At 41.4% G+C, this 23,286-nt stretch overlaps 1 protein-coding gene across 1 annotated transcript in view; it reads left to right on the top strand.

Annotated features, from left to right (window-relative positions):
- The window catches only part of LOC310952077 (piezo-type mechanosensitive ion channel component 2), a gene marked incomplete at both ends in the record, with an annotated part of 36,318 nt that extends 15,639 nt beyond the window's left edge, over positions 1-20,679 (top strand). The window contains 36 exons of the mRNA XM_083920563.1: positions 354-466; positions 712-887; positions 1,533-1,709; positions 1,797-1,961; positions 2,333-2,533; positions 2,642-2,846; positions 3,737-3,838; positions 3,934-4,099; positions 6,165-6,408; positions 6,539-6,635; positions 7,090-7,249; positions 7,467-7,556; positions 7,759-7,847; positions 8,240-8,305; positions 8,524-8,636; positions 8,904-9,024; positions 9,510-9,584; positions 9,765-9,931; positions 10,304-10,503; positions 10,729-10,890; positions 11,211-11,528; positions 11,641-11,899; positions 12,593-12,781; positions 12,864-13,071; positions 13,906-14,038; positions 14,146-14,293; positions 14,388-14,602; positions 15,664-15,822; positions 16,045-16,192; positions 16,587-16,775; positions 17,801-17,893; positions 18,657-18,826; positions 19,478-19,594; positions 19,840-19,919; positions 20,102-20,327; positions 20,424-20,679. Of these exons, the coding sequence (XP_083776689.1) occupies positions 354-466; positions 712-887; positions 1,533-1,709; positions 1,797-1,961; positions 2,333-2,533; positions 2,642-2,846; positions 3,737-3,838; positions 3,934-4,099; positions 6,165-6,408; positions 6,539-6,635; positions 7,090-7,249; positions 7,467-7,556; positions 7,759-7,847; positions 8,240-8,305; positions 8,524-8,636; positions 8,904-9,024; positions 9,510-9,584; positions 9,765-9,931; positions 10,304-10,503; positions 10,729-10,890; positions 11,211-11,528; positions 11,641-11,899; positions 12,593-12,781; positions 12,864-13,071; positions 13,906-14,038; positions 14,146-14,293; positions 14,388-14,602; positions 15,664-15,822; positions 16,045-16,192; positions 16,587-16,775; positions 17,801-17,893; positions 18,657-18,826; positions 19,478-19,594; positions 19,840-19,919; positions 20,102-20,327; positions 20,424-20,679 (5,797 nt within the window). The remainder of the gene's footprint in view (positions 1-353; positions 467-711; positions 888-1,532; positions 1,710-1,796; positions 1,962-2,332; positions 2,534-2,641; positions 2,847-3,736; positions 3,839-3,933; positions 4,100-6,164; positions 6,409-6,538; positions 6,636-7,089; positions 7,250-7,466; positions 7,557-7,758; positions 7,848-8,239; positions 8,306-8,523; positions 8,637-8,903; positions 9,025-9,509; positions 9,585-9,764; positions 9,932-10,303; positions 10,504-10,728; positions 10,891-11,210; positions 11,529-11,640; positions 11,900-12,592; positions 12,782-12,863; positions 13,072-13,905; positions 14,039-14,145; positions 14,294-14,387; positions 14,603-15,663; positions 15,823-16,044; positions 16,193-16,586; positions 16,776-17,800; positions 17,894-18,656; positions 18,827-19,477; positions 19,595-19,839; positions 19,920-20,101; positions 20,328-20,423) is intronic.
- Positions 20,680-23,286: the final 2,607 nt, after the last annotated feature.

Genomic DNA, 23,286 nt, shown 5'->3' with positions numbered 1-23,286 from the left:
GACACATACAAATGTATATACGTTCATTCACACATTCACATAAACACACACAGCCATGCAGGCACACAGATACACAGACTCCCACCGACACCAACGCTAGCTGTCTCTACAGAGACATGGCCGGGCAGCGAGACCTGAGGTACAGAGGAGTCACGTATTTGGTATTTAATTCATATTTATACATATTTAGAGTTGAAATATTAAAAAAACGAATGTGTGGATACATGTATACCTGTAAAACGGCTCCTGAACCTGACACGGAACTCCCACTTACTCAGTCTTTGTACGTTTCTCTGAGTATGGTTTTAAAATAATTGTGTTAAATATTAAAAATATTTCTTGGTTTCCTCCAGGCTTGTGAAAGAGCAAATGGGAACTGGGAGAAGTCAGGAGACTCTGGACAGCATCGAACTACAAACCTCCTCAGAGAAAGGAGCTGAGGAGCAGGAGGGGACAACAGAGGAAGGTAACAATAGTCCAAGACCAAAAAATGGCTCTTGAGCCTCTTTTTGTTTGGTCAGTTAGGATTAAACGATGGGCTCTCTTACAATAATATTTATTTCATAAACACTGTTATGTCGTCCTCTTCATTTACACGGCTGTTACAGTGTATCTTACACGATGATCTTGCTGTCTGGACTGAATGATAGACAATGTTCAAATTATGTCTGATGTCCTTCTCTACCATTGCAACCTTCTGCCCCCCCTCAGAAACTGTCCCCAGCAATCCTGAGGACAAGTGGACTGTGATCGTGGACCGGGCGAGCCTGCTGCTCATTCAGGCTCTGTCAGGACTCCACAGGCTCCAGGAGCAGAGCTGGAGACTGCTGGAGCTCCACAGCCTCAAAATCGTGTCTTCCGGCATCATCTGGGTGTCACTGCAAGAGGTGGGGGGTTTGATCCGTGTGTGTGTGTGTGTGTGTGTGTGTGTGTGTGTGTGTGTGTGTGTGTGTGTGTGTGTGTGTGTGTGTGTGTGTGTGTGTGTGTGTGTGTGTGTGTGTGAAAATATGTAGGTGTGTGTATACAATTTTTCAAAAATACAAAGAACAATCCCCTGATATGGATTTACTCAGTGCTGAATTTTTTTACAAAACATTTTTTAAAGATTATTATTATTATAGTTTTTTGAAGCCTGTATTATACAGGACAGACAGGAAATTGGGTGAAAGAGAAGAGACAGGGGAGACATGCAGCCAAGGGCCGCAGGTCGGAATCAAACCCGCCTCGAGGACACTCAGCCTCTTTACATGGGCCGATTGCTCTAACCACTGTTCCTCTGGCCGCCCCACTCAGTGCTGGTTTGATAATAACAAAAGTGGCTCCTTTCTGTTCATGTTCATTTCCTTCATGCCTGAAGTTTAGGTAAAATCATCCAAGAAGAGGCAGAAATGTTATCCTTTAGTAACTTTGTTGACAAATTCGTGGAAAGACTCACTGTAACCAAAAGTTATTTTGCTCAGATCAAATGTGGTATTCTGTACTCACTCAAGTACTTCTGGGAAAAAATAGTTAATTGATGTGATTTTTCACAGGTTTCTCTGATGAACTTGCTGTTCCTGGTTCTGTGGGTGTTTGCGCTCCCATTCCCACGGTTACGACCTGTAGCGTCCAGTATCTCTGCTGTGTGGGCGTGCGTCATGGTGGTGTGCAAGATGTTTTACCAACTCAAAGTCATCAAACCTCTCGATTACTCCTCCAACTGCACAGCTGTGAGTATCCATGACTGTGCGCGCGTTTGTAACAGTCACCTGAATGTATCGGCTGGATCAGTGGCCTTAACGTCGTTTGTATCACAGTGGCTGGTACCGTACAACAGCTCGGGCCTGGATGATGGAGCGGAGCTGAGGGGGAACATGGCAGAGCTGCTCAGGAGGTCTATTCTCTACATCGAGCCTGTAGACCCAGTCTACTGGTGTGGAGCGCTGCGTAAATGTGAGGGCAGGATCCTCCCTTGCCTCAGGGTACGGTGACACAGCCGCCAAAGTCTTAAAACTTGACATTTCTTTTAATCACAACCGTAACACAAAGCTGCATTCACATTCCATTATATAATATCAACATTCAACCAGGTTTAGGCTCACAAAACACCAGACTATGCATTTACTCTATAGGTAAAACTGCACATCCTTTTAAAAGCTTTTTGAAACCAGGGAAGTAATCTCCTTGTTATGAAGCTTTGTAATGCAGACAGAGAACCAGGACCAAACCATTTAGACCCCAGAGACATAAAGATATATGACTGAACATCTTGTTTTTAAAGTCACTGAAAATCATCCCACAGTCCCACCTTTGGGGATCAGCTTTTCCCTAGAAAGTATGTTCTGCGTTGTAGAACCATCTGATGGTACTCGGGCTGCTGGTGTTCGAGGCGACTGTCCATCGACATCAGCTCTACTTCCGTCTCCATAACGAGCTGAAGGCCCCGCCTTTCAGCATCATCTTCCAGGGCATCACGAGGCAGCACCTGGATCATGGCATCCTGCCCTGCATCAAGTACTTCATCAACTTCTGCTTCTACAAATTTGGACTGGAGGTACTTTTTAGGAGCTAAGTGTGTGTGTGTGTGTGTGTGTGTGTTATGTTGTATTCAAACTGTTTAACATATCTGACATTGACTTCTTCATATGCACACACTTCCCAGATAAGTTTAATCGTGGCGGTCAACGTGATTGGTCAGAGGATGGATTTCTATGCCCTGCTCCATTCCTTCGCCTTATTGGCTGTTCTGTTACGACGACGCAGGAAGGCCATTGGGGAGGTGTGGCCTAAATACTGCTGCTTTACTGCCGGGCTCATGGTGCTGCAGTACCTGCTCTGCATTGGCATCCCTCCAGCTATCTGTGTTGGTATGGACTCTTTAATAAGTCTGGGATTTTTGGAGAAATGAACAGTTGATGTCCAATTCCTTTCCACTCACTGAAAACTAGCATTTGATGTTTGATCAGAAAACAATGCATTTTTATAGAAAGCAACAGCAGTTTACTTTGAAAAACCAGATGAGGAACTGAGTTGAATGAGTAGTGATCAAGGAAGGAGTGACACTTGTCAATCATTTTTTTGATTAACTGATAAATGTTTTAGTCAGGTGATGTCTTCAAGTAGGGTTTTTTTCAAACCAGTAGTTCAAAAACAAAAAGGTATTTAGTGATCTTTGGAAATTTAAGAATCTCAAACCCAGACTTCAGCATTTTTGCTTAATTAATCAATTTTTTTTAAAAAAGTTGCCAATTAATTTTCTGTCTATTGACTAGTAGAACTGCAACTAAGGATTATTTTTCATTATAAATTAATCTGATGATTATTTTCTTGATGAATTTATTAACGCAAAATGTTAACTGGTTAATCTAACATGCCGTGTTGCGACATCTGGCGGATCTCGGCAGCCGCGATGGGATGCTCACAGCATTCACCTGCACACACTGCCCACACTGATACAGAGCTGGATTTATATCAGCAAAGTATCCCTTTAATTGTGTGATTGTCCATTATAATTAGGATCCTGAGAATACTCTGTTTATTATCATATATGACAAAGAAAAGCACCAGACTCTAACATTTTGGAAACTGGAACTAGGAAATCATTGGTGTTTTTGCTTGATTGAAACTATTGAAACTATTAATCAATTATCAAAATTGTTGTTGTTTCATTTTCTGTTACTTGACCTGATTGTCAACATGAAATAAAAAAAGTCACAAAAGTCTCATTTAATGCTACTCTATTCTGTTTTCTTATCAGATTACCCTTGGAGAACCGCAGTTCAACCTTTGACACCCAATGTTATTAAGTGGTTTTTCCTGCCTGACTTCGCCATGAGACCCAATCCTTTATTCATATTCTGTGAGTTTATCTTAACTCTCTTCTCTCCTGACTTTGAACCTTTCCTCCTCTCTGATTTTGACGTCCTCACTCTCTCTCTCTCCTGCTCCCTGCAGACGACCACCTCCTGTTGCTCTGCACGTCTCTGCAGTGGCACGTGTTTGAGGAGGAGAACCGGGCGGCGGTGCGGCTGCTGGCTGGAGACAACGTTGAGATCAGCCGTAGTCTGGATCCCTGTTCCTTCAACCAGTTCATACCTGTTGATAACTTCCTTCACTGCAGGTCAGAAACAACAAGCAGGTCTTTTTATTTTATTTTCTACATTTTATAGAGAACCCTTTTTTTTAAACCAGCAGTAGAATATTAGTTCAGTTTCCAATATATCTCAGACTTGTCTTGGTCTGATTTTTGATTTGAATCTGTCATGAACAGATACTGGGGAAACTGGGACCCAAGTGCAGACACAAACACAGAGTCAAGTTTAAGAGATTTAATTAGTGAAATACTATATACAAAGTGCACTGGGCACAAGGGGAAAGGGAGTGGGGGCTTAGTGAGTTGTGTAGTGCTCTCCTGAGCGTGCCCAGTGCCGGTGAAGGTTCTCAATTCCAGATGGGGCGTCTCTGAATGTGGTAATGGCGTCCTCCGGGTAGCAAACAATTAATGAGGTGGAAAGCGAAGGCCACAGGGAATGCACATGCAGGTAAGCAGGCAGACAGCAGGAAGCTACAGCAAGAGAGCACATGAGCAATTACAAACGATTCACAATGACACGGAGTAAACCGCACAACGCTGCTGGCGACAAATGAGTCTCTCTTCTTATACAGGAGAGGAGTTGATTATTGAAGATGTTATCCATCTGGTGCAGCCTGCCAGGAATAGCCACGCCCCCAGCTCACACACACACACACACACACACACAGAAAGGGGAGACACAGAAACAAGAGAAAAGCGGAGGGCTGCCATGATGCCGTCATGACAGAATATTTCAAGTTTCAAGTTTATTTAATGTCGTAGACGGCTCAGGAGGTAGAGCAGGTCGTCTAGTAATCAGAAGATCAACAGTTCTGTCCCCACAAAGGCGTTATATGAGTACACGTCCATTTACCATTACCATCATATGCCATCATATATTATATAATATTTATCTAGCAGTTGTTGGCAATGAATATCTTGGATCTCCCTCTAACAATGCTCATTAAAAATGTATCAAGAAAATCAGGCAAAGTAAAAAACTAAATGAGAATCTAAGACATGAAATAGACCAGGGTTTAATTAAATAAATAAAATCCAAATCTATATTGTCGTTGTTGTTGTTGTTGTTGTTGTAATGATTTTCAGTATCAGTCAATTTCTGACCATTTCAATAAAAAAATAAGCCATTTTAAAGTCACTCCAAGCATCAGATTTCCTTATTGGCGCTTATCGGAAAACATACACACTGAGTCTGTGATTGTCCAGTATTGGCCAAGAATATCGGCTGAGCGATATATCGGCTGGCTAATCTGTAATCAGAAATATGAGCCATTTCATTGATGTTCAATTTATTTTCTCCTCTCCCTGAACGTCACTCAAAGTCTAAATTTATAGATCCGAGATAAGAGCAGGAAATAGCCTGAACTCCATAATCCAGCACTTATTTAATCTCTTCAAGCAGCTTCCTGCTCTGAAGGTTAAACTGCAGGTGGATAATATTTTGAGTCCATCACGTTGGTTTGTGGTCGTTTAAGGAGCATTAAGGGGTCGAATTAGATCATTAATTTATGTCTGTTTACAAACTAATGAAAGCTGTTCTGGTAAACTGAAAGTGCTGCATAAGCACTCATGGACATCTCCACAATTATTTTACAGGCTTTACTTCACTTTCTGCTTCATCCAAAGAAGTTTTTTTTATGTCATTGAGCTATGAGGCTGGTATTTGGGTCGAACAGTTAATCGATTTACAGAAATAAGCATCACTTGTTATGAGTATATATAACCTGTAGCAATAATAAAAGCACCATACACTAACACAAAGGTTTAAAGGTCCGACATTATGCCCAATTGTAGTTTCATGCTTGTATTTTAGGTTTCTGCTTTTCCTCTGTGTCCTGTCTTTATGCTAAGCTAGGCTAATCGTCTGCTGACAGTAGATTCAAATAGTGTACACATGTTAGAGTGTAGTCAATCAAATATTCCTATTTCTCAAAATTTCTTTTAAGTAAAATTAGATAAAGTAGATAAAAAAGTTTCTGGTTCTCACGTATTTTCCATAGTAATGCAAGTTTTGTTTTTATCTGTACTGGCAGCATGCTTTCTTACGCTGCTCTTTCTCAATGGCCCTCTCTGATCTCCGTCTCATCCTCAGGTGCTACCTCGACATGGTGAAGGTGTTTGTTTTCAGCTATTTCTTCTGGCTGGTGCTGTGCCTCATCTTCATCACTGGCACCACGCGGATCAACATCTTCTGTCTGGGCTACCTGGTGGCCTGTTTCTACTTCATGTTGTTTGGAGGCAGCGTGCTGATGCAGCCTGTCAGATACATCCTGCGACTGTGGGACTGGCTCATCGGATACACCTGCTTTGTGATCGCCATGAAGAACCTGCTCTCTGTGAGTTACGGCACCGCAAACAAGCACAGTGTAGTTAAGCCACCCATCACTTAATCTGTTACCTTTTTTTAAGCAGGCTCTATGCTGTCATTATATTCTCTTTCTGCTATTCCTGTGTTTTTGTGAACAGCTCGGTTCTTGTGCCTATCTGGAGAGCCTATTGAAGAACAGCTGCTGGTTAATTCAGGCATTCAGCATGGTCTGCACCATCAAAGGCTACGACATCCGTAAGTAAAATACAGCAGTATAGGCCGACACTATTCAGCTACGGACAGGAAGGTTAACTCCTAATCAGATGATTATTTATTGTTGACTGTCTTCAGCCATAGCCACACTGTAGGAACATATAGCATCGGAACTGGCATGTCAGTGTTTTCAAACCAGTCACATTACTTCTGCTCACTCTCTTGCCATCACAGTTTAGCTCTTAAGCATGACTACTTAGCAGGCTGATATTGAAACAAAAATATTACAGGAAATGTTGAACTTTTAAATTACATTTCAGGGATTTTAAAGTATTTTCTTAGTATTATATCAATTTAGTAATTCATGTTTCTTTTTTTCATTTTGGAGATTCCTTCGCTTTCTACCAGAGGGAGTACCACAGTTTGAGAACCAGTGCTATAGAGGATTATCTCCCTTAATACTTTTGTCAAATTTGTCAAATTCTTTCATCGTCAGCTGCTCCTGACGCTGAGTGCGAGCTACCGGAGGGCGAGGCCGGTATCGTCTGGGACGCGATCTGTTTCACTTTCCTCCTGGCACAGAGGAGGGTCTTCCTCAGCTACTACTTCCTCTACGTGGTGTCTGACCTCAAGTCTTCTAAGATATTGGCCTCAAGGTCTGTACTCCACACAGACCTGCTGTTTATGTCCCTAACTAACTTTAAAGCAACAGCAAGTTGCGATTTAGGGTGAGAGGGTAGGGAGGGAACCTGAAGAAGCGGTTAAAGATGAGTGAGTGAGTGATCTAGTGAGTGAGTGAGTGAGTGAGTGAGTGATGATATGAGCGCATGAATGAAGGTCATGCTTTTACCTCTACTTCTCTCTACCTCTAAGGGGCGCTGAGCTGTTTGAGGCCAGAGTGAAGAAGCAGGTAGCAGCCAGACTGGAGATGGAGAAGAAATCTGTGGAGACACTGAAGAAACAGTAAGACACCGTGCAGAGTCAGCATAAATACATTTACATTTCAGAATTACTCCGAATGAGTGAATGAATTTATGAATGAATGAATGGAACCAGTTTCAAGGATGACCGATATAATTCTCTCTCTCTCAATCTCCCATTTTATCCTCCCCTGGAAAAAGTAAAGCACAAACAGTTAACTTGCCTTTCCACCCTCTTCGTGTAGGATGGAGAAGATCAAATCTAAACAGAAGAGTGGACCCGCAGCAGCAAAGAAACAAGCTCTTCCTGCTGATCAGGAGCAGGTGACACTGGGTAACACAAGCAAATCTATTTTCTGTTTCTACTGTTAATAAACCAGCATGAGGAGGAAGTCACAATTAAGTAGGCATGAAACATATGTCAGCTACAAAGTCTGCTAACCAAAAATAAATAAATAGATGCAAATGCATATCACATTTCTATTAAGTTTCTCTTAAAATGAAAATGTCTTATCAAAGCTGAGATTCTTATTTTCAGCTGTAAATTTGACTTAAATAAGAACAAACATAAGATAAGATAAGTGTGCGTCAACATGGGGTGTTTTCTAATGCATTTTATACTTGTATAGTGTTTTTACTTCATGAAACTCTTCAGTCCTTATCATTAAAAGGGAGAAAGTCAATAAATATCTGTGATGACTAAACAGATTGATCTGTGTTTTCCAGGTGATGATGAGAAGGCAAAGAAAGATGCCGGAAAATGGTGGAAACCTTGGGTGTCTCAGCCTGGAGGTGAGCAGCAACATCACACAACCTAAAGTGAAAGAAGAACGCTCTGCTGTTTCCTATCATTTCATCTACTCAGATTAGTAACCCAGGTTATGTAATGAAACAGTAAATACATCCAGTCAGCTGCTGTACTGGAGCAGCTTTTGGATCGGATGCCTTTGCTCAGAAGCTCGATTGTATGCAGTGTGATGCAGATTTTGCCACTGCTCTGATTTACGCAGTGGAAAACAACTGTGGCTACCACCTGTTTGAGAGTGACAGCGAGGAGGAAGAGGAGGAAGTTACAGAGAAGAAAGAAGAGGAACCACCACCGAAGAAGAAAACCGCTTTCCAGGTGAGGGGCCACAAAAACACCTAAAACAAACAAACAAAAAAATCTAATGATGAATGAAAATAACTAAATGCTCAAGGAATTGTACTGAAAAAGTGAACACTGACAGATGTTGCTATGCTGTAACATCATCAGTTAAGGAGGTGTGTGTGTGTGTGTGCGTGTGCGTGTGCGTGTGCGTGTGCGTGTGCGTGTGCGTGTGTGTGTGTGCGTGTGCGTGTGCGTGTGCGTGTGTGTGTGTGTGTGTGCGTGTGTGTCTTTCATATCCAGTTGGCCTACGACGCCTGGGTTACCAGCTCCAAGTCGGCTCTGCAGGACCTGAAGAAGGAGAAGAAACAAATAAAGAAAGAGGCGAAGAAGAGAGCAGATAGAGAGCTGCAGAGACAGCAGGGTGAGAGAGCGACATGTGGTGTGGAGTATGTGCTGTATGCATTTGTAACAGCGTCTAAGCACAGAGCGGCACTTAGGGCTTTTCTCCATGGAAAAGATGATTTGGCTCATCTCCTGACTGAATTTGGCAAGAGTTTGATAGACAGATGGTTCAAAAGTGCCTGTCCTTTTCCAAACAGTTTCCAATGACTGTTTTTTCAGATGGTTCAGTGAAACAAACCATCTGAAGTGTCAGGTTAGGACATTATGGCGCCTGAGGAAAGGTCAGGTCTGCCCAGATCTTAAGTTTGGTTCCTTTGTGTTCACCAAACATTTAAAGACATATTCTCTCCTGATCAGTGAGCTAAAGTGGAGGTCAGGAGGTCACCAGAATCCTGAGGGGACCAGGAATTTGACAGCAATCCGTCCAGCAGTTGTTGAGACATCCTGGTTGTTGAACCAGATGGACCAACTCCTAATAATAACAATAAATCTTCTTTCTTCCAGGCATTGACAGAGCAGACTCTAGTGAGGAAGAACTGGATGAAAGCACTGTGGAGGGAGAGGGAGAGGAGGAAAAGGGTGAACCACTGCATTACACTCAACAGACCCTTGTAAACTTCTTAGTGAAAGGAATATTTCATTACTGAATTACTGTCTACTGTTTTATTGCTATAACATGAACAAGCGTACAAGAGCAGGGGAAAACTTGAATATACCAACACATTCATGCACATTTATGTACTCTTCCTCTCCGTCCAGAAAACATTCTGCAGCGAGTCATTAACACAGTGAAGTTCAGCTGCGTGTTTGTTAAGTCCCTTCTTGACGACATGACGGAGGGTCTGAACGCGTTCTGTAAAGAAAGCCTGGACATTTCCAAGGTGCTGCGCTTCGAACGTGCGTTACTTGGCCAGCAGCAAAAGAAGGTGAGAGGGTGTAAAGCTGATGATGTGAATTAAAGACATGACTGGGTTTTCGCCTCAAAGTGAGGCACAAAAGTCCTTCAACATGGACATATTTTTACATATTTTTATAAAATATATATGTGAAGATGACTTGTGTATTTTTGATGACAAAACTTTGATACAAAAATGTTTTAAAAGTTACAGTACTACACATAGTAAGTGTGTTTTCCTGTTTCATTCTTATGAATAACTCTAAATATTAAGTTATTTCTGTCTTTGTTATCTGACATGGCTTACAGGGACACTTAATGGACAAACATAAAGTAAAGCATACACTTTTCACCCAGTTTGTTTTGAGATGGCTGCACCCTCTCTCTCTCCCTCGCTCCACAGGGTAAAGAGGTGAGCCAGGAGAGCGTGAAGCAGTTTTACGAAAACTGGATATCCCGTCAGAACACACTTTCATCTCAAGACGACCTAGATGACTCCCTGCCTCCTCCCTTGTCCCTGTCCGATGCCGCCTCCTCACGCCATGCCTATTCCCGGCTTAAGAACCAGGCCTCCAAAGTGTCCTGGGGCAGCAGCTTTTCCAGGTAGGCCACTGGACACTGGAGTCTATCACATTTTCATCTTTCTCATGTTTTTATTCTCTTTCCTGTCTCTACTGTAATTCCTCCAATGTGTGCAGACCTGTATGTGTAGAGTTAGAACCGCTGACACAGAAAAGACATGAAAAGCACTATTACTGTACATATATACAGGGACTACCCTTCATTTAGAGCCTGTATACTCATCCGCTCTCCCTTCCTCACATTCAGCTGCATGACAGATGAGACGATGCTCGGCTCCAGGCAGCCGACCCAGGAAGAGCTGGACGACCCCCCCGCTGTGTCTCCTGCTGCTGACCAGCTTAGACGGAGGCTCCTGAAAACAGCAAACATCGACCTGACCTCCTTTGAGACTGTTGATCTTTCACCGAGGTGAGGGAGACATTTTTGGTTACAGAGAGTAAATACATTTTTAAAAAGTTCACAAACAGATTGGGTTGTTGAGAGAATCCTGGGCTGGACAAACCTTTTTTTTTTTTTTACTTGTCTACTATTTGCACTGGGTAGCAAGTGTGTGTAACGTCACTCTCTCAGAATTCATTGTACATGTGAGTAAATATATGTACAAATGTAAATTAGATGCAAATGATTGGTCTACGGTAAATGTAGACTTCCCTCAACTCTTAAAACTTTTATCTCCCCACTTGATTCATGATGTTGAAATGTCCCTGTCGCGTGTCTCGTCTTAAAAGCTACGAGGACGGCGCCTCTCCAAAGGAAGACCACGAACAAGAAGAGGATGATGAGGAGGACATGAAGGGCGAGACACGTGAGCAAGAACATGAAGAACCAGAGGGAGATGAACAACAAGAGGAGTGTTGTGAGGTGGAGAGAGAAGAGCCGGATGAGGAAGTGCAGCAGAGAGAAGATGAACGTGCCGATTACCCAGATTGCACCTTGCCCGGGTTCAGGGAGAGCGATGGAGAGAAAAGCCTCGACCTCGTAGAATCTCCAAGACCTCTGAGTCAGGAAACGAGGAACCTCACTGCGAGTGAGCTGCTGCTTAACAAGTCAGTGCGCACAAAAGAAGTACAAGTTGAAAGCATTTTTAAGGACAATCTGCTGCGTGATATATTTTCATTATTCCTCTCTTTTCTTCCCTCCCCTCCATCCTTTCTGTAGTATGTTTGAAAATGATGAGATCTCAGAGTCCGATAAGTTTTTCGTGACATTGCCGAGGCCACTGAAGCTGCTGTTCGCCCTCTATAACACCATGGTGTCCAAGTCAGAGATGCTGTGCTACTTTGTCATCATCCTCAACCACATTGTGACGGCTTCGTTCCTCTCTCTCATCCTGCCCATCCTCATCTTCCTCTGGGCCATGCTGTCTGTGCCTCGGCCGACCAAACGCTTCTGGATGACCGCCATAATCTACACGGAGGTGGGTTATTAAGGCATCGTGCGGTGTATTTGACATAATCTTCATACATGAGGAATTTTACTGCAGTATTAACATTTATTGTAAAGCAAATAGACACAGAGGCTAAAATCATTTTTATGTTTGATAAATAATTAATTTCTTGTTGGATGAATATTCAAAATACCCAGATTAAAAATTGAAGACAAAATCTAAATCAAACAGTGGGTCATTTATTTACTTCCACGATACAAATAGTGCCTGCTTGAGTGGTACACAGGGATGGCTGTTAGCAATCCTGCATTTCTCATTTTGCAGCTAATATTGTTTTTGTGCTCATATTTTTCATAATGCTGCAGCATTCAAATGTGGGTAACTTGTCAGAGAGATACAGTCGCTCAATGTTAATTGATTTAAACTCAACTATTCAATTGGTATTTTATTGTATTTTTTAGTAAAAATGAGAGTTAAATTGCTGGAAAGATCATATTACATTCTTTCTTATAAAGTTGCATGTAATCAACACCAACTACTCTCTGATCAGACTTTTTGGGTGGTAAAATGCCCCCGGAGCTTCATTTTAAACACTGGTCACTGTGGTAGAAATGCATTGTGTTCCTCAAAAGGCAGTCATAAAGGGAATTTTCTAAATAATTTGGTGATACTTAGCTATTATTTCAGCCAATGCATGACCCAGAACTTCTCTGTTTCTCTCAGCTGACTGTTGTAGTGAAGTACTTCTTCCAGTTTGGTTTCTTCCCCTGGACCACCTCTGCCTACCGAGGCATCAACGCCGATCGGCCCTTCGCTCTGCCCAACATTATCGGGGTGGAGAAGAAAGACGGCTACGTCCTCTTCGACCTCATTCAGCTGCTCGCTCTGTTTTTCCACCGCTCCATCCTCAAGGTAACCACGAAGCATCACCGCCAGCATTGTCGTCATGCAGCTGATTTTAAGTGTTAATATCCCGTTTGTGTCCACTCCACAGTGCCACGGGCTGTGGGACAACAAAGAGGTAGAGATGCCTGATTTTTTCAAGAAGATGAAGAAGAAGGTTGACAAGAAAAGGGTTACAGGAGGAGATAAGACGAGCGGAAAAGAGAAAACTCCACGACGACTGAAGTTCCTCCCTCTGCAGGCCTCCACCGCCTCGTTGTTCTGTAGACGGAAGAGAGGCGACTCGGCAGAATCTGATGGTGATTATTCAGGAAACCTTGAGATATTTAAAGGAGAACAAATTTAAGAAGTCCAATATGTTATTTCCTTGTCCTAGGGAAGTTCAGTCAATATTTGTGAACATGAGCTACAGAAACCAAAGAAGTAAGACTCAAACTTGTGATGTCATCAAGTATAAAGTCAGACAATGAATGGGAGACTGATTTAGTTTGTTTTCTTTGTTACACCAGAATAAAGTTTATTCTATTGTAGTGTTGTCAGGTCTGTATCCAATATACTGCCATACTAACATGCTTTTTAGGCTAAAACAATATGAGATTTCTTCCTACGTCTGAGACGTTAGCATGCTTTTTCCAGTAATTTAAGCATTATCAGGCGATATTGGTAGAGCTAAGGCTGGCACCGTTATCAGATCGGTACAGGTCTCAGGAAGTGACGTGGTAATTGCAGCTCAGTGTTTCCAAAAAGATACATACTACTGTTTATTTACACAAAAGTATGTTGAACAATATTATACATACTGAATACATAATGCATAGTATGTGATTTTGGACACAACGTCACTTTCAACTATAACAACTTTCTCAATTCGTTGTCTATGGAGAAGTTTCAAGTTTAAGGATTTGGGAGAGAATTGTTTGTGTTTTCAAATATTTTTAGACTGTTTTAAAACATATGAATAACAGGCATGACTTTTGAAAATCAGAATAGTAGTCACCACAGTTTGTGCGAATCTACAGTGAAACTTCTATTTCCACTTGATTTTTCTGTCACTAATAGTCGCTGCATGACATCAATCACCATATATATGCCTTACATTTCACGTTTCTTTTTTCTTTTCTTTTTTACTGGAGAGGTGACTCACAAGAAGCACCACAGCAAGAAGAACCGGCAGCAACGGAACAAGACCCCGCTGACCAGGAAGCAGAGGATCAGACAGGAGATCAAAGAGAGGATGTTACAGGCCAAAGCTGCCATCATAGAAGTGTGCGTTGTTGCACGCAAGCATGACATTTTAACATTATATTGCAGAGTCTCTGACAGCTTGGAGAAAAGGTGTTTTGACGCTGTATATTCTTTTTTTTTTTCTACAGCGCCCTTCACATTTACTTACCCATAAGACAGTTTTTCTATGACATCATCCACCCAGATTACAGTCCCGTGTGTGACGTCTACGCCCTCATGTTTCTCATCGATGTAGTCAACTTCATCGTCACTATATATGGATACTGGGCTTTTGGGGTAAGAGTCTGCCCTGTCTCATCAAACGAACAATACTTAAAATGCACATTATGTACAGTACGACAAAATCACGCTGACCTTTGTTTCTCTGTAGAAATATTCTGCAGCAGCCGACATCACAGAATCTCTGTCGGAGGACCAGGTTCCAGAGGCCTTCCTGGTCATGCTGCTCATGCAGTTTGGCACCATGATAGTGGACCGGGCCCTCTACCTGAAGAAGTCCCTGCTGGGAAAGTGTGTTTTCCAGGTGGTGCTGGTGTTCGGCATACACTTCTGGATGTTCTTCATCCTCCCTGGAGTCACAGAGAGGTCATCAAGCGAGTTTATTATTCTTCCTGTTTGTTCACGCAGTCAATAACTCGTCCTAGACCGTGGAGATCGAAATTCAGAGAATGATTAAGAATGACTACATTGAGATTGAAAACATAAACAGAGGTCAGCACACTGTAGCTCCCTTAAGTGCACTTTATTGTCACATCCACAGGTGTTGTTTTGAGCTAATGCTCTGAACTGGATGTTAGTGACTACTATGCTTTTTGCTTTACATTGAGACGGAGTGCAACGTCAACACAAAAATTCATACAAGTAACTTACACATAGTGTTTAAAATACAAACAAAGTGTACACAGGAGAAATAACTTTACCTTTGGTTACAGTACAAGAAAACACATTCTCTACAGCAGGGGTTCACAATCTTTTTTAGCTTGAGACCCAAAAGACCAATGCGTTGTGTCCTTGGGACCCAAGCGTAAAGAAATGAATCATGAATTCACGCAATTAAGAGGGAGGGAATCACAGAAGTCACACTCAATGTTCCTTTCAGCATCAACACTTTTTTTCAGGTCAAGAAGAGAGAGAAATGGGGGTCAAACGGCATCTGAGCCGAACACACCAGCGTAGCAAAAAGAGAACGCAATTCTTCGATTTTAATTAGCATTGTTATAAATTTGACTCTGCTGATTGACAACCCAATAAAAATGGGTCCATCTTTGGGAAAGACTGCTCTACAGGCTTTTTAAAAACCTGTGTAATGGAAAAGACAAGATAGAAAATCATTTCCAAAAGGGGGACTAAGACAGATGTTTTTTTAAAAAACTTAAAAGTTATATTAGCTAGACATTGAGTGTGCTTTGTTATCTTCTATTCAGTTTCAGGATGTTAAATTGATTCCACGAAGCTAATGTAATTGTATGTGGAGTTGTGTACTGCCATCCCATGAAATGTCCATCCCTGATTGCAGGTATTCAAGACTGTAGAATTGTAATCAAAAATCACAGAGAGAGAAAAAAAGAAGAAGAACGATGTACAGTTAAAAAATGATATATTTTTTGATATCTCCTTCTCTCATCGTGTCTTTTTTTTCTCCACAGGAGGTTCAACAGGAACCCTGTTGCTCAGCTCTGGTACTTTGTAAAGTGCATCTACTTCGGCCTGTCTGCCTACCAGATCAAATGTGGCTACCCAAACCGCATCCTGGGCAACTTCCTCACGAAGAACTACAACTACCTGAACCTCTTCCTCTTCCAAGGGTAAGAAAACAGTTACTGGCTTTAATAAATACAAATATCCCCATTAACAGTATGCAGTTATTGTATAACTTCATTAAATACATCACAGTGTTGAGAGTGTGATGTGTTTTCTGTTTGGTATTTCATTTTTAGAATAGTTTTGATGGGGACATTAAAAAAAAAAAACTTTATAAATGTCCTAAATTCCCCAATATATTCACCTCCGCTCGTCTCCTCCCCCAGGTTTCGTTTGGTTCCCTTCCTGACAGAGTTGAGGGCGGTGATGGATTGGGTCTGGACTGACACCACTCTGTCTCTCTCCAGTTGGATTTGTGTTGAAGACATCTATGCAAACATATTTATCCTCAAGTGCTGGAGGGAGTCTGAGAAAGTAATTGAGAGGGTGTATTACACGTACTGCTCGCTGGACTATTACTACAGCACCACACACTCTGTTATATTGAGATAATCTGAAAAGTGCATTAAGTACGTAGTTCTCTGCCCTGGGATTTAAAATTGCAATAAGATTTGTGTCTGGGGGTTGTTTTTTTTTAATCCTATACTGTTTTCTTATCCATTTTCTCCCTCCCTCCTCTATCAACATAATTTACTAATGATTATTCTGTTGACCAGTTAATCATTTTAATCATTTATTAGGTACAAAAACTCAATCTATTCTGGTTAGAGCCTCTAAGATAATAGGAGGTATCACTTAAATATATTATAATTTATGACTGCAGGTTTATAGGCTCAGGACTACAGTAATTTAATTGTAATTCTTCCAGAAATACCCCCACACTCCAGGGCAGAAGAAGAAGAAGGTGGTGAAATATGGGATGGGAGGATTCATCATCTTCGCTCTCATCAGCATCATCTGGTTCCCGCTCCTCTTCATGTCACTGGTCCAGTCAGCAGCCGGAGTGACCAATCGGCCGGTGGACGTCTCCATCCAGCTCAGCATCGCAGGATATGAGGTCAGGAGGGAAACGAGGGCATTAAACTGTGTGCTAACTTTCCATTTTTAGTGTCTGTGGTCTTCTATTCTAAAACATTGAAGCTAGCTAGCTGCTTCATCAAGGGACTTTTGCTTGTAAAAGGTGAAAGAAGCTTTTTGCTTCACGTGCTACAGTGAAAAAAATGGTGGTGTTTTTGTGGATAAAAGTCCAGAGTATTGCTCTTGGCAGTCTGAGTCTACAGCCATGCTTGTCGCTCATTAGGCTTTTAAATGCTAACATCAACGATAACAATTCTAATGTTCAGCTAGTATAATGTTTAACATGGTCTCATCTTCAGCCACTTGTCCCTAACAGGGTCCCAGCTGACTTTGGGCGTAAGGTGGGGTACACCCCGGACAGGACGCCAGTCTCTACACATAGAGACAGACAGAGACAGACAACCATTCACACTACTGGCAATTTAGATTAATCAATTAACCTAACACGTGTATGTCTTTGGACTGTGTGAGCAACCACCCAGACATGGGGAGAACAAACTTCACACAGAAGGGCCCCAGATTCAAACCAGGAACCCTCTTGCTGTGAGGCGACAGTACTAACCACCACACCATCTTAATCTAGCATGATAGCATGCCAACATTTGTTAATTGGCTCTAAATACAAAGTACAGCTGAGGCTAAGTCAATCTGGCATCAAAGGGGCGTGTGTAAAAAGATAATTTCAATTTATCCAAAAGCTGTTGAAACATGTCACTCACACAAATGTCAACCTCATGGTGACGCTAGAGGAAAAAGTCAGAGGATCACCAATGCCAGTAGGATTCATCCTGTGGTAACCATGAATGCCAAAATTGCATGGCAATCCATCCTGTACTTATTTAAAAGAAAACAACAACAAAAAAATCAAGGAGCGGACAGACAGACCAACTTTGCCATCCCTAGAGCCAAAGACAGCCAACTCAACAACACCTCCCCTGCAGTACCATCATTGTTTAAAACCGGGATTGAGTTTTTACTTGAGTGTGTTTGATTTTGTTTCTGCAGCCTCTGTTCACCATGAGCGCCCAGGAGCAGAACTTGGTTCCGTATACAAAGGCTGGATTTGACCGACTCACCAAAGTCTACGCCACCCATCCAGTATGACTTGACTCTTAACACCAAACTCAGAACATCAGAAAAGGAAAAATATACCAGAAAAATGTATATAGAAGTGCCTATTGCCATGGGGAGGGAGCACCTCTCACAGCCACAACACACATCGGAATCTTAACCTTCTCTGTCTGAAATAAATATAAATTAATTTTGTAATGAAATTAAATGAAACTTTCTATTATTTATGGCCATTATCATAGGCAAAACTCAATGTAGAAAGGCGGGTAGCACTCAGGCAAGATGTGTGTTCTGGCCGTTATTCTCTATGTTTGCACTTGTGTCTTTGCTTTATTTCTGCTCTATATACAGTATGTTTGCTCATTATGTTTTATGATAATGTTTGTATTTGTTTCTCATAATTACAGGGTAGCATAATACTTTGTATTAAATACATCATGTTGATTGTTTCGGGACACCAGGAAGCTCACGTGTGTTCAGTATTTTAATCTGGATGTCAAGAGTAAGGGGTTGCAATATGTTGAGCTACTGTATGCAGCAGTGATTGTTTTGGGGCCTCCTGGTGGTCAAATGGTTGAGATGCATAATTTTATTATTTGTAAAGCATCTTCAATAACAAGACAATTCAACATGCTTTATATCAGACATAAAAGACATTGAGCAAAGAAACATAGGGATAGAAAGTTAAATACAGAGATGAGGATTTAATTCCTTTCGGAACACTTTGGCGACATTTATTGAAATAACTGCGTAAATCTAATTCCCTTCTCTCTCTCACCCTCTCTCCTAGTCCGCTATGCAGTTCATAATGAACTACGTGGCGGACGACATTGTTGTAGCGAAGATCAAGAGTGACGCCAGTCTGCTGTGGAGCATTAGCCCGGCCAGTCGAGCGGCCATGATACAGGAGCTCAGCAACTCCTCTCATATATACATGACCTTACGCTGGACGCTGCTTAGGTCAGTGTGTGTGTATGTGTGTGTGTGTGTGTGTGTGTGTGTGTGTGTGTGTGTGTGTGTGTGTGTGTGTGTGTGTGTGTGTGTGTGTGTGTCAACGTGCAATGCATATGTATATGTTATTGGGGGTTTTCATGGGTGCTTGTGGGTAATGCTTTTGAAAGTATCGAAATATTAAATCCACAGAGAAATGTGAACATGTACTGCCCTGACAGAGTCTCCCAAGTATCCACAAAAACGGTCCCGTTCATCTGAAGTTCTGACGGCTCGTTAAAAGCATAGGTTTAAAGGCAGTTTCTGAATACGGACTGTCTTCCTCTCTGTGTATTTAATGTTTTGATACTTTCACAGTATTTATATAGCACCTCAACATGGAAATCTCGCTTTTTACAATGTGGGACTTTAACACTCATCCCGATACAGACTCCATTAATGTGTTTGTACATGGAGCGTATGTTTCTGTCTTTATCTAATATCACATTCATTTCTTGGGGATTATAAATAGAGACGTTTCTTTTGTTCAGTTCTTGTTTCTTTTTTTAAATAAAACAGTTCAGTAACTACATTTTAAAATAATGTGCATGCATGTTGAAAATACGCACATAGCACTGAACAAACATGTGCCACTTAATACTTTTCTCCTCCCCTTCTCAGGAATGCATCTATATCAATGGTTGCAGAGACGGTGGGAGAACACACTGTGAAGTTTGAGGACAATGCCTTGAGGGAAGGGATAGTTCACATGCTCAAAGGCAACAGCAGCAAACCTGTGTGAGTCACAGTTAACACACAACCAGTTTTTTTTATTTTTACTGGGTTGTACTATTACTGCCTGTCTTCTTCCGGTGATGAAATGCAGTTTTCTTACTTAAATCAAACAAAATTAACTGTGAAAATACTTAAGCAGGCATGGCACTATTTCTCATTTTAGAACCCAGACATTCATGTGCAGTGTTTCAAAATATTTTCTCCTCTTGAGCTCAAAAGGTATTCGTCTGTGTTATTCTGTCCTGTAGGCTCATTAATTCTCTGCTGCCAAAGTTCCTCAGGGGTCCCAAAGGACCAGAGTCCAAAATGGCAACCAGGATGAAAGTAGGTTAGTTGCAGTTTACTGTACATTGACCATACTTCAATTTTTTTCTTTTATAAAGACCCAAAGACTTCCATCTTGGGTAAGGATCCCCTGAAGATCCATCAGCTGATCAGAGGGATCTGTCCTGTACCCGTCTCATGTTTGAAATGTGCTTTTTAAGTTAACCGCAGCATGTCTTCCTTCAGAGCACTCAGACCGCCCAGACCTTCAGGCGCTGGCATTCTTCAGGCCCATGTTAGTCAAACTTCAACAGGTGGACGGGGGGTCAGAGAAAGAAGCAGGCCAGTGGTGGGTGGTGGAGGAGTGCTCCCCAGTTCTCACCTTGACAAGCCAAAAGTGTCACAACATAGAGATAGTGGTGTTCAGTGATAAAGTCAGCCCTTCCAGTCTGGGCTTTCTGGCCGGACACGGGTAGGTAACAACAAATCTCGCCCACATTATGACGCCTACACAGCTGTTGTATCCTCACACTCACTTACTCGAACATGTCCACACTCTTCACCGCAGCATCGTCGGCCTGTACATGTCAGTGGTGCTGGTCATCGGGAAGTTCGTCAGAGAGTTCTTCAACGGGATCTCTAGGTCCATCATGTTTGAGGAGCTGCCGTGCGTGGACCGGGTCCTGAAGCTCTGCACGGACATTTTCGTGGTCCGGGAGACGGGCGAGATGGAGCTGGAGGAGACGCTGTTCGAGAAACTCATCTTCCTCTACCGATCGCCGGAGACCATGATCAAGATGACCAGAGAAAAGAAAGACAGCTAGGGGTTTGGAAACGTCCACACTGGACTCCCATCACTCAAAATGGATGTATTAGAGCAAATAACATTTGGTGCAGTAGAGTCATTACATACATTTTTATTTCTTTTTCAATGTGAGTGGTTACGTTTGGAAACAGAGCAGCAGGGAGAACATCTTGTAATCAAGAACCCTACTGAGCCCCTGCGCCAAACTCTGGATCCCTTTCTGCACCTGCTACTAATATTACTCTGACTTTTGTGGCAGGCAGAGATTTTTTTCTAAAGCAGATCAGCGCTTATATATAAAAAAAAAATGAATCAAGCTGTTTTCATACCGTTACAAGTATTCATACCAACTAAAACGCTTCTTTGTTTGGTTGTGAGATTCCTTTGTCTGACATTTATGTTAGGTTTGTTTACACTTTAAATTCCTAGACAAAAGCAAAATGAGTCATTTGCCTGTATCATATACAGAAATCTGTATCATAGACCAACAATGACATATTACAGTAATTTATGAAAGGCACTAAACCAGAATTCATCTGAACTGCAGTTAAAGTGCCTGGCAGTTTTGATTTGCAATACTTTATTTGATTTCAAACCATCTGGGCAATGCATGCATTTTGAATGATTTTCGATTCAGGTTTATTTACTAACTTAGATTCTTAAAGCAACAATGATGTTTCAACAAACAATTGATGTACAACACATACTTCTGTAAATACAATGTTTCTGCATATGACTATGTAGACTACTGCACTGATTTATTTATACCAAAATAAAAATTGTTGTTACAGACTAATGTTTCAGTGTCTCGTTCTGCGCTGCTGCTACATTCAGCAACATGGCAAGAATACAAGGAAACCAAATGTATTTCCGATATTCATCTTTAATACAATTTTAATTACAAACGTAAGGGGAATTCATTCAGGTCATCTTGATGTGAACCAGCTTTTTTGTTGTTTTTTCCCTTCTCCATGGTGTGCAGGACAGGACAGTGACTGGACCTTTCAACTCAGGGAAAAAAATATCTACATCGCAGTCTCAAATCCTGGAGAGAAACAGAAAGAAAGGATAGAAGCATAACTGAAAACGTCCTCATGAAATTATTTTGCACTCTAAACAGAACGAGAGAATCCTTTGTATCAATAACTGTAGTTAAGAGTCGGTCTATTTGACATTTTCAAATGAATGAAATGAATTTGGATGACAAAATAAACAAAAATAAGACTCAAAAATACAAATTTGCACATCAGGGATGCAACGATGGGTTATGAGCAGTAATGTGCAGACACTTCCAGGGATGTAACATCATTTTCAAAATTCATACATGTTATTCCTATGGTCAGTCCAAAAACTATTCAAAGTAAAAACATTTCTCCCAATTTCACAACTCAGTGTGCTAAACATCGGATGTCATCAAGTATGAATTGTGGAGCTGCTCCATAGACAATCATTTGGGAAATATGTTTCTGGCTTTGAGAGAGAGAGAGAGTAGTTCATGTTCACAGTATTGACTAAACTCCCGTAGGTCATTAAAAAAACATATTTAAAGTCTTAATTTAGTTGGAGTTCCCCTTTAATATTGTGCATAAAAGACATTCTTTGTATGTTTCCAGAGGAACATCTAGAAAACATTCATTATTATAGATTTTTGTATGAGTAAAAAGGTCATTTTATTTTGTATTTCTTTTTTTGGGATATGAATATTATTGAATCATGTTTATGGATGTTCTGTACGTATTTATCGGCCGGTTTGTTGGTACTGTCATGTCGCCTGGAGTCCTGCATATTTTCTATTTTGACAGAAGAAAAATTATATAATTATGGCTTTCTAATAAGACATAATATAACAATAATATATATAATAATATTTTTATATATATATACACAACAGTAACACAATTATGTGCTTAAGTAACCTCATAAAAACTACTGTCTCGTGTTACTGAATGAGCAATAACATTTACATCTGCACTCTGCAAAATAAAGTAAGGTCTATTGGTCTGTTCATAAATGTGGCTGATAATTCTTCTGTACTTTTGCTTTTAGAGTGCAAAGGTATATTTGACACTGTAGACTGCCATCTAAATGCTTTGAATACCACTGAAAACCTGTCATTCGCTCAATGACACAGCTGCCTCTCCTTGAAACATTCAGGGGTCATGATGCGTTTATGCTCCGATGTGATCAGAAATAACCTCTCCAGTGCTGGTAAATTATAACAGTTTTACTTACATGCTGCTGCTTTGGGTTTGACGACTTTGACGCTGGATTCTGCGGCCTTCAACGCTCCGGTTTTGAACTGCGGCTTCATCGCAGCCCGCACCGCGCTGGCGCAGATAGCGGAGAAGCGGATGTAGCTGCAGAAGAGGACACACTTGTTAGCCGCATGCTAAAGGACACACGACACTGGCAGTGAAAAACGCGAGTGCTTCTTTAATAACACATATGGTTTCCCACGCATTATCAGAAAGAGGCACATGTTGGACGATATCAGCTAACGTTGCATGTTTAAGTTAAACGCATGTGCGGACAAGCTAACTATAAAGCTAGTATAGTAGCTATGTTGCCCTCCGAGGGATTTTACGTTAATCGACGAAATTACAACAAGCACTTGGTGCAAGTATTC

This window comes from Echiichthys vipera (assembly GCF_963691815.1).
Source record: "Echiichthys vipera genome assembly, chromosome: 9".
NCBI classification, from domain to species: Eukaryota; Metazoa; Chordata; class Actinopteri; order Perciformes; family Trachinidae; genus Echiichthys; species Echiichthys vipera.
Note: the sequence above shows the minus strand (reverse complement) of the source record. Positions and strands in the feature narration are given on the sequence as shown.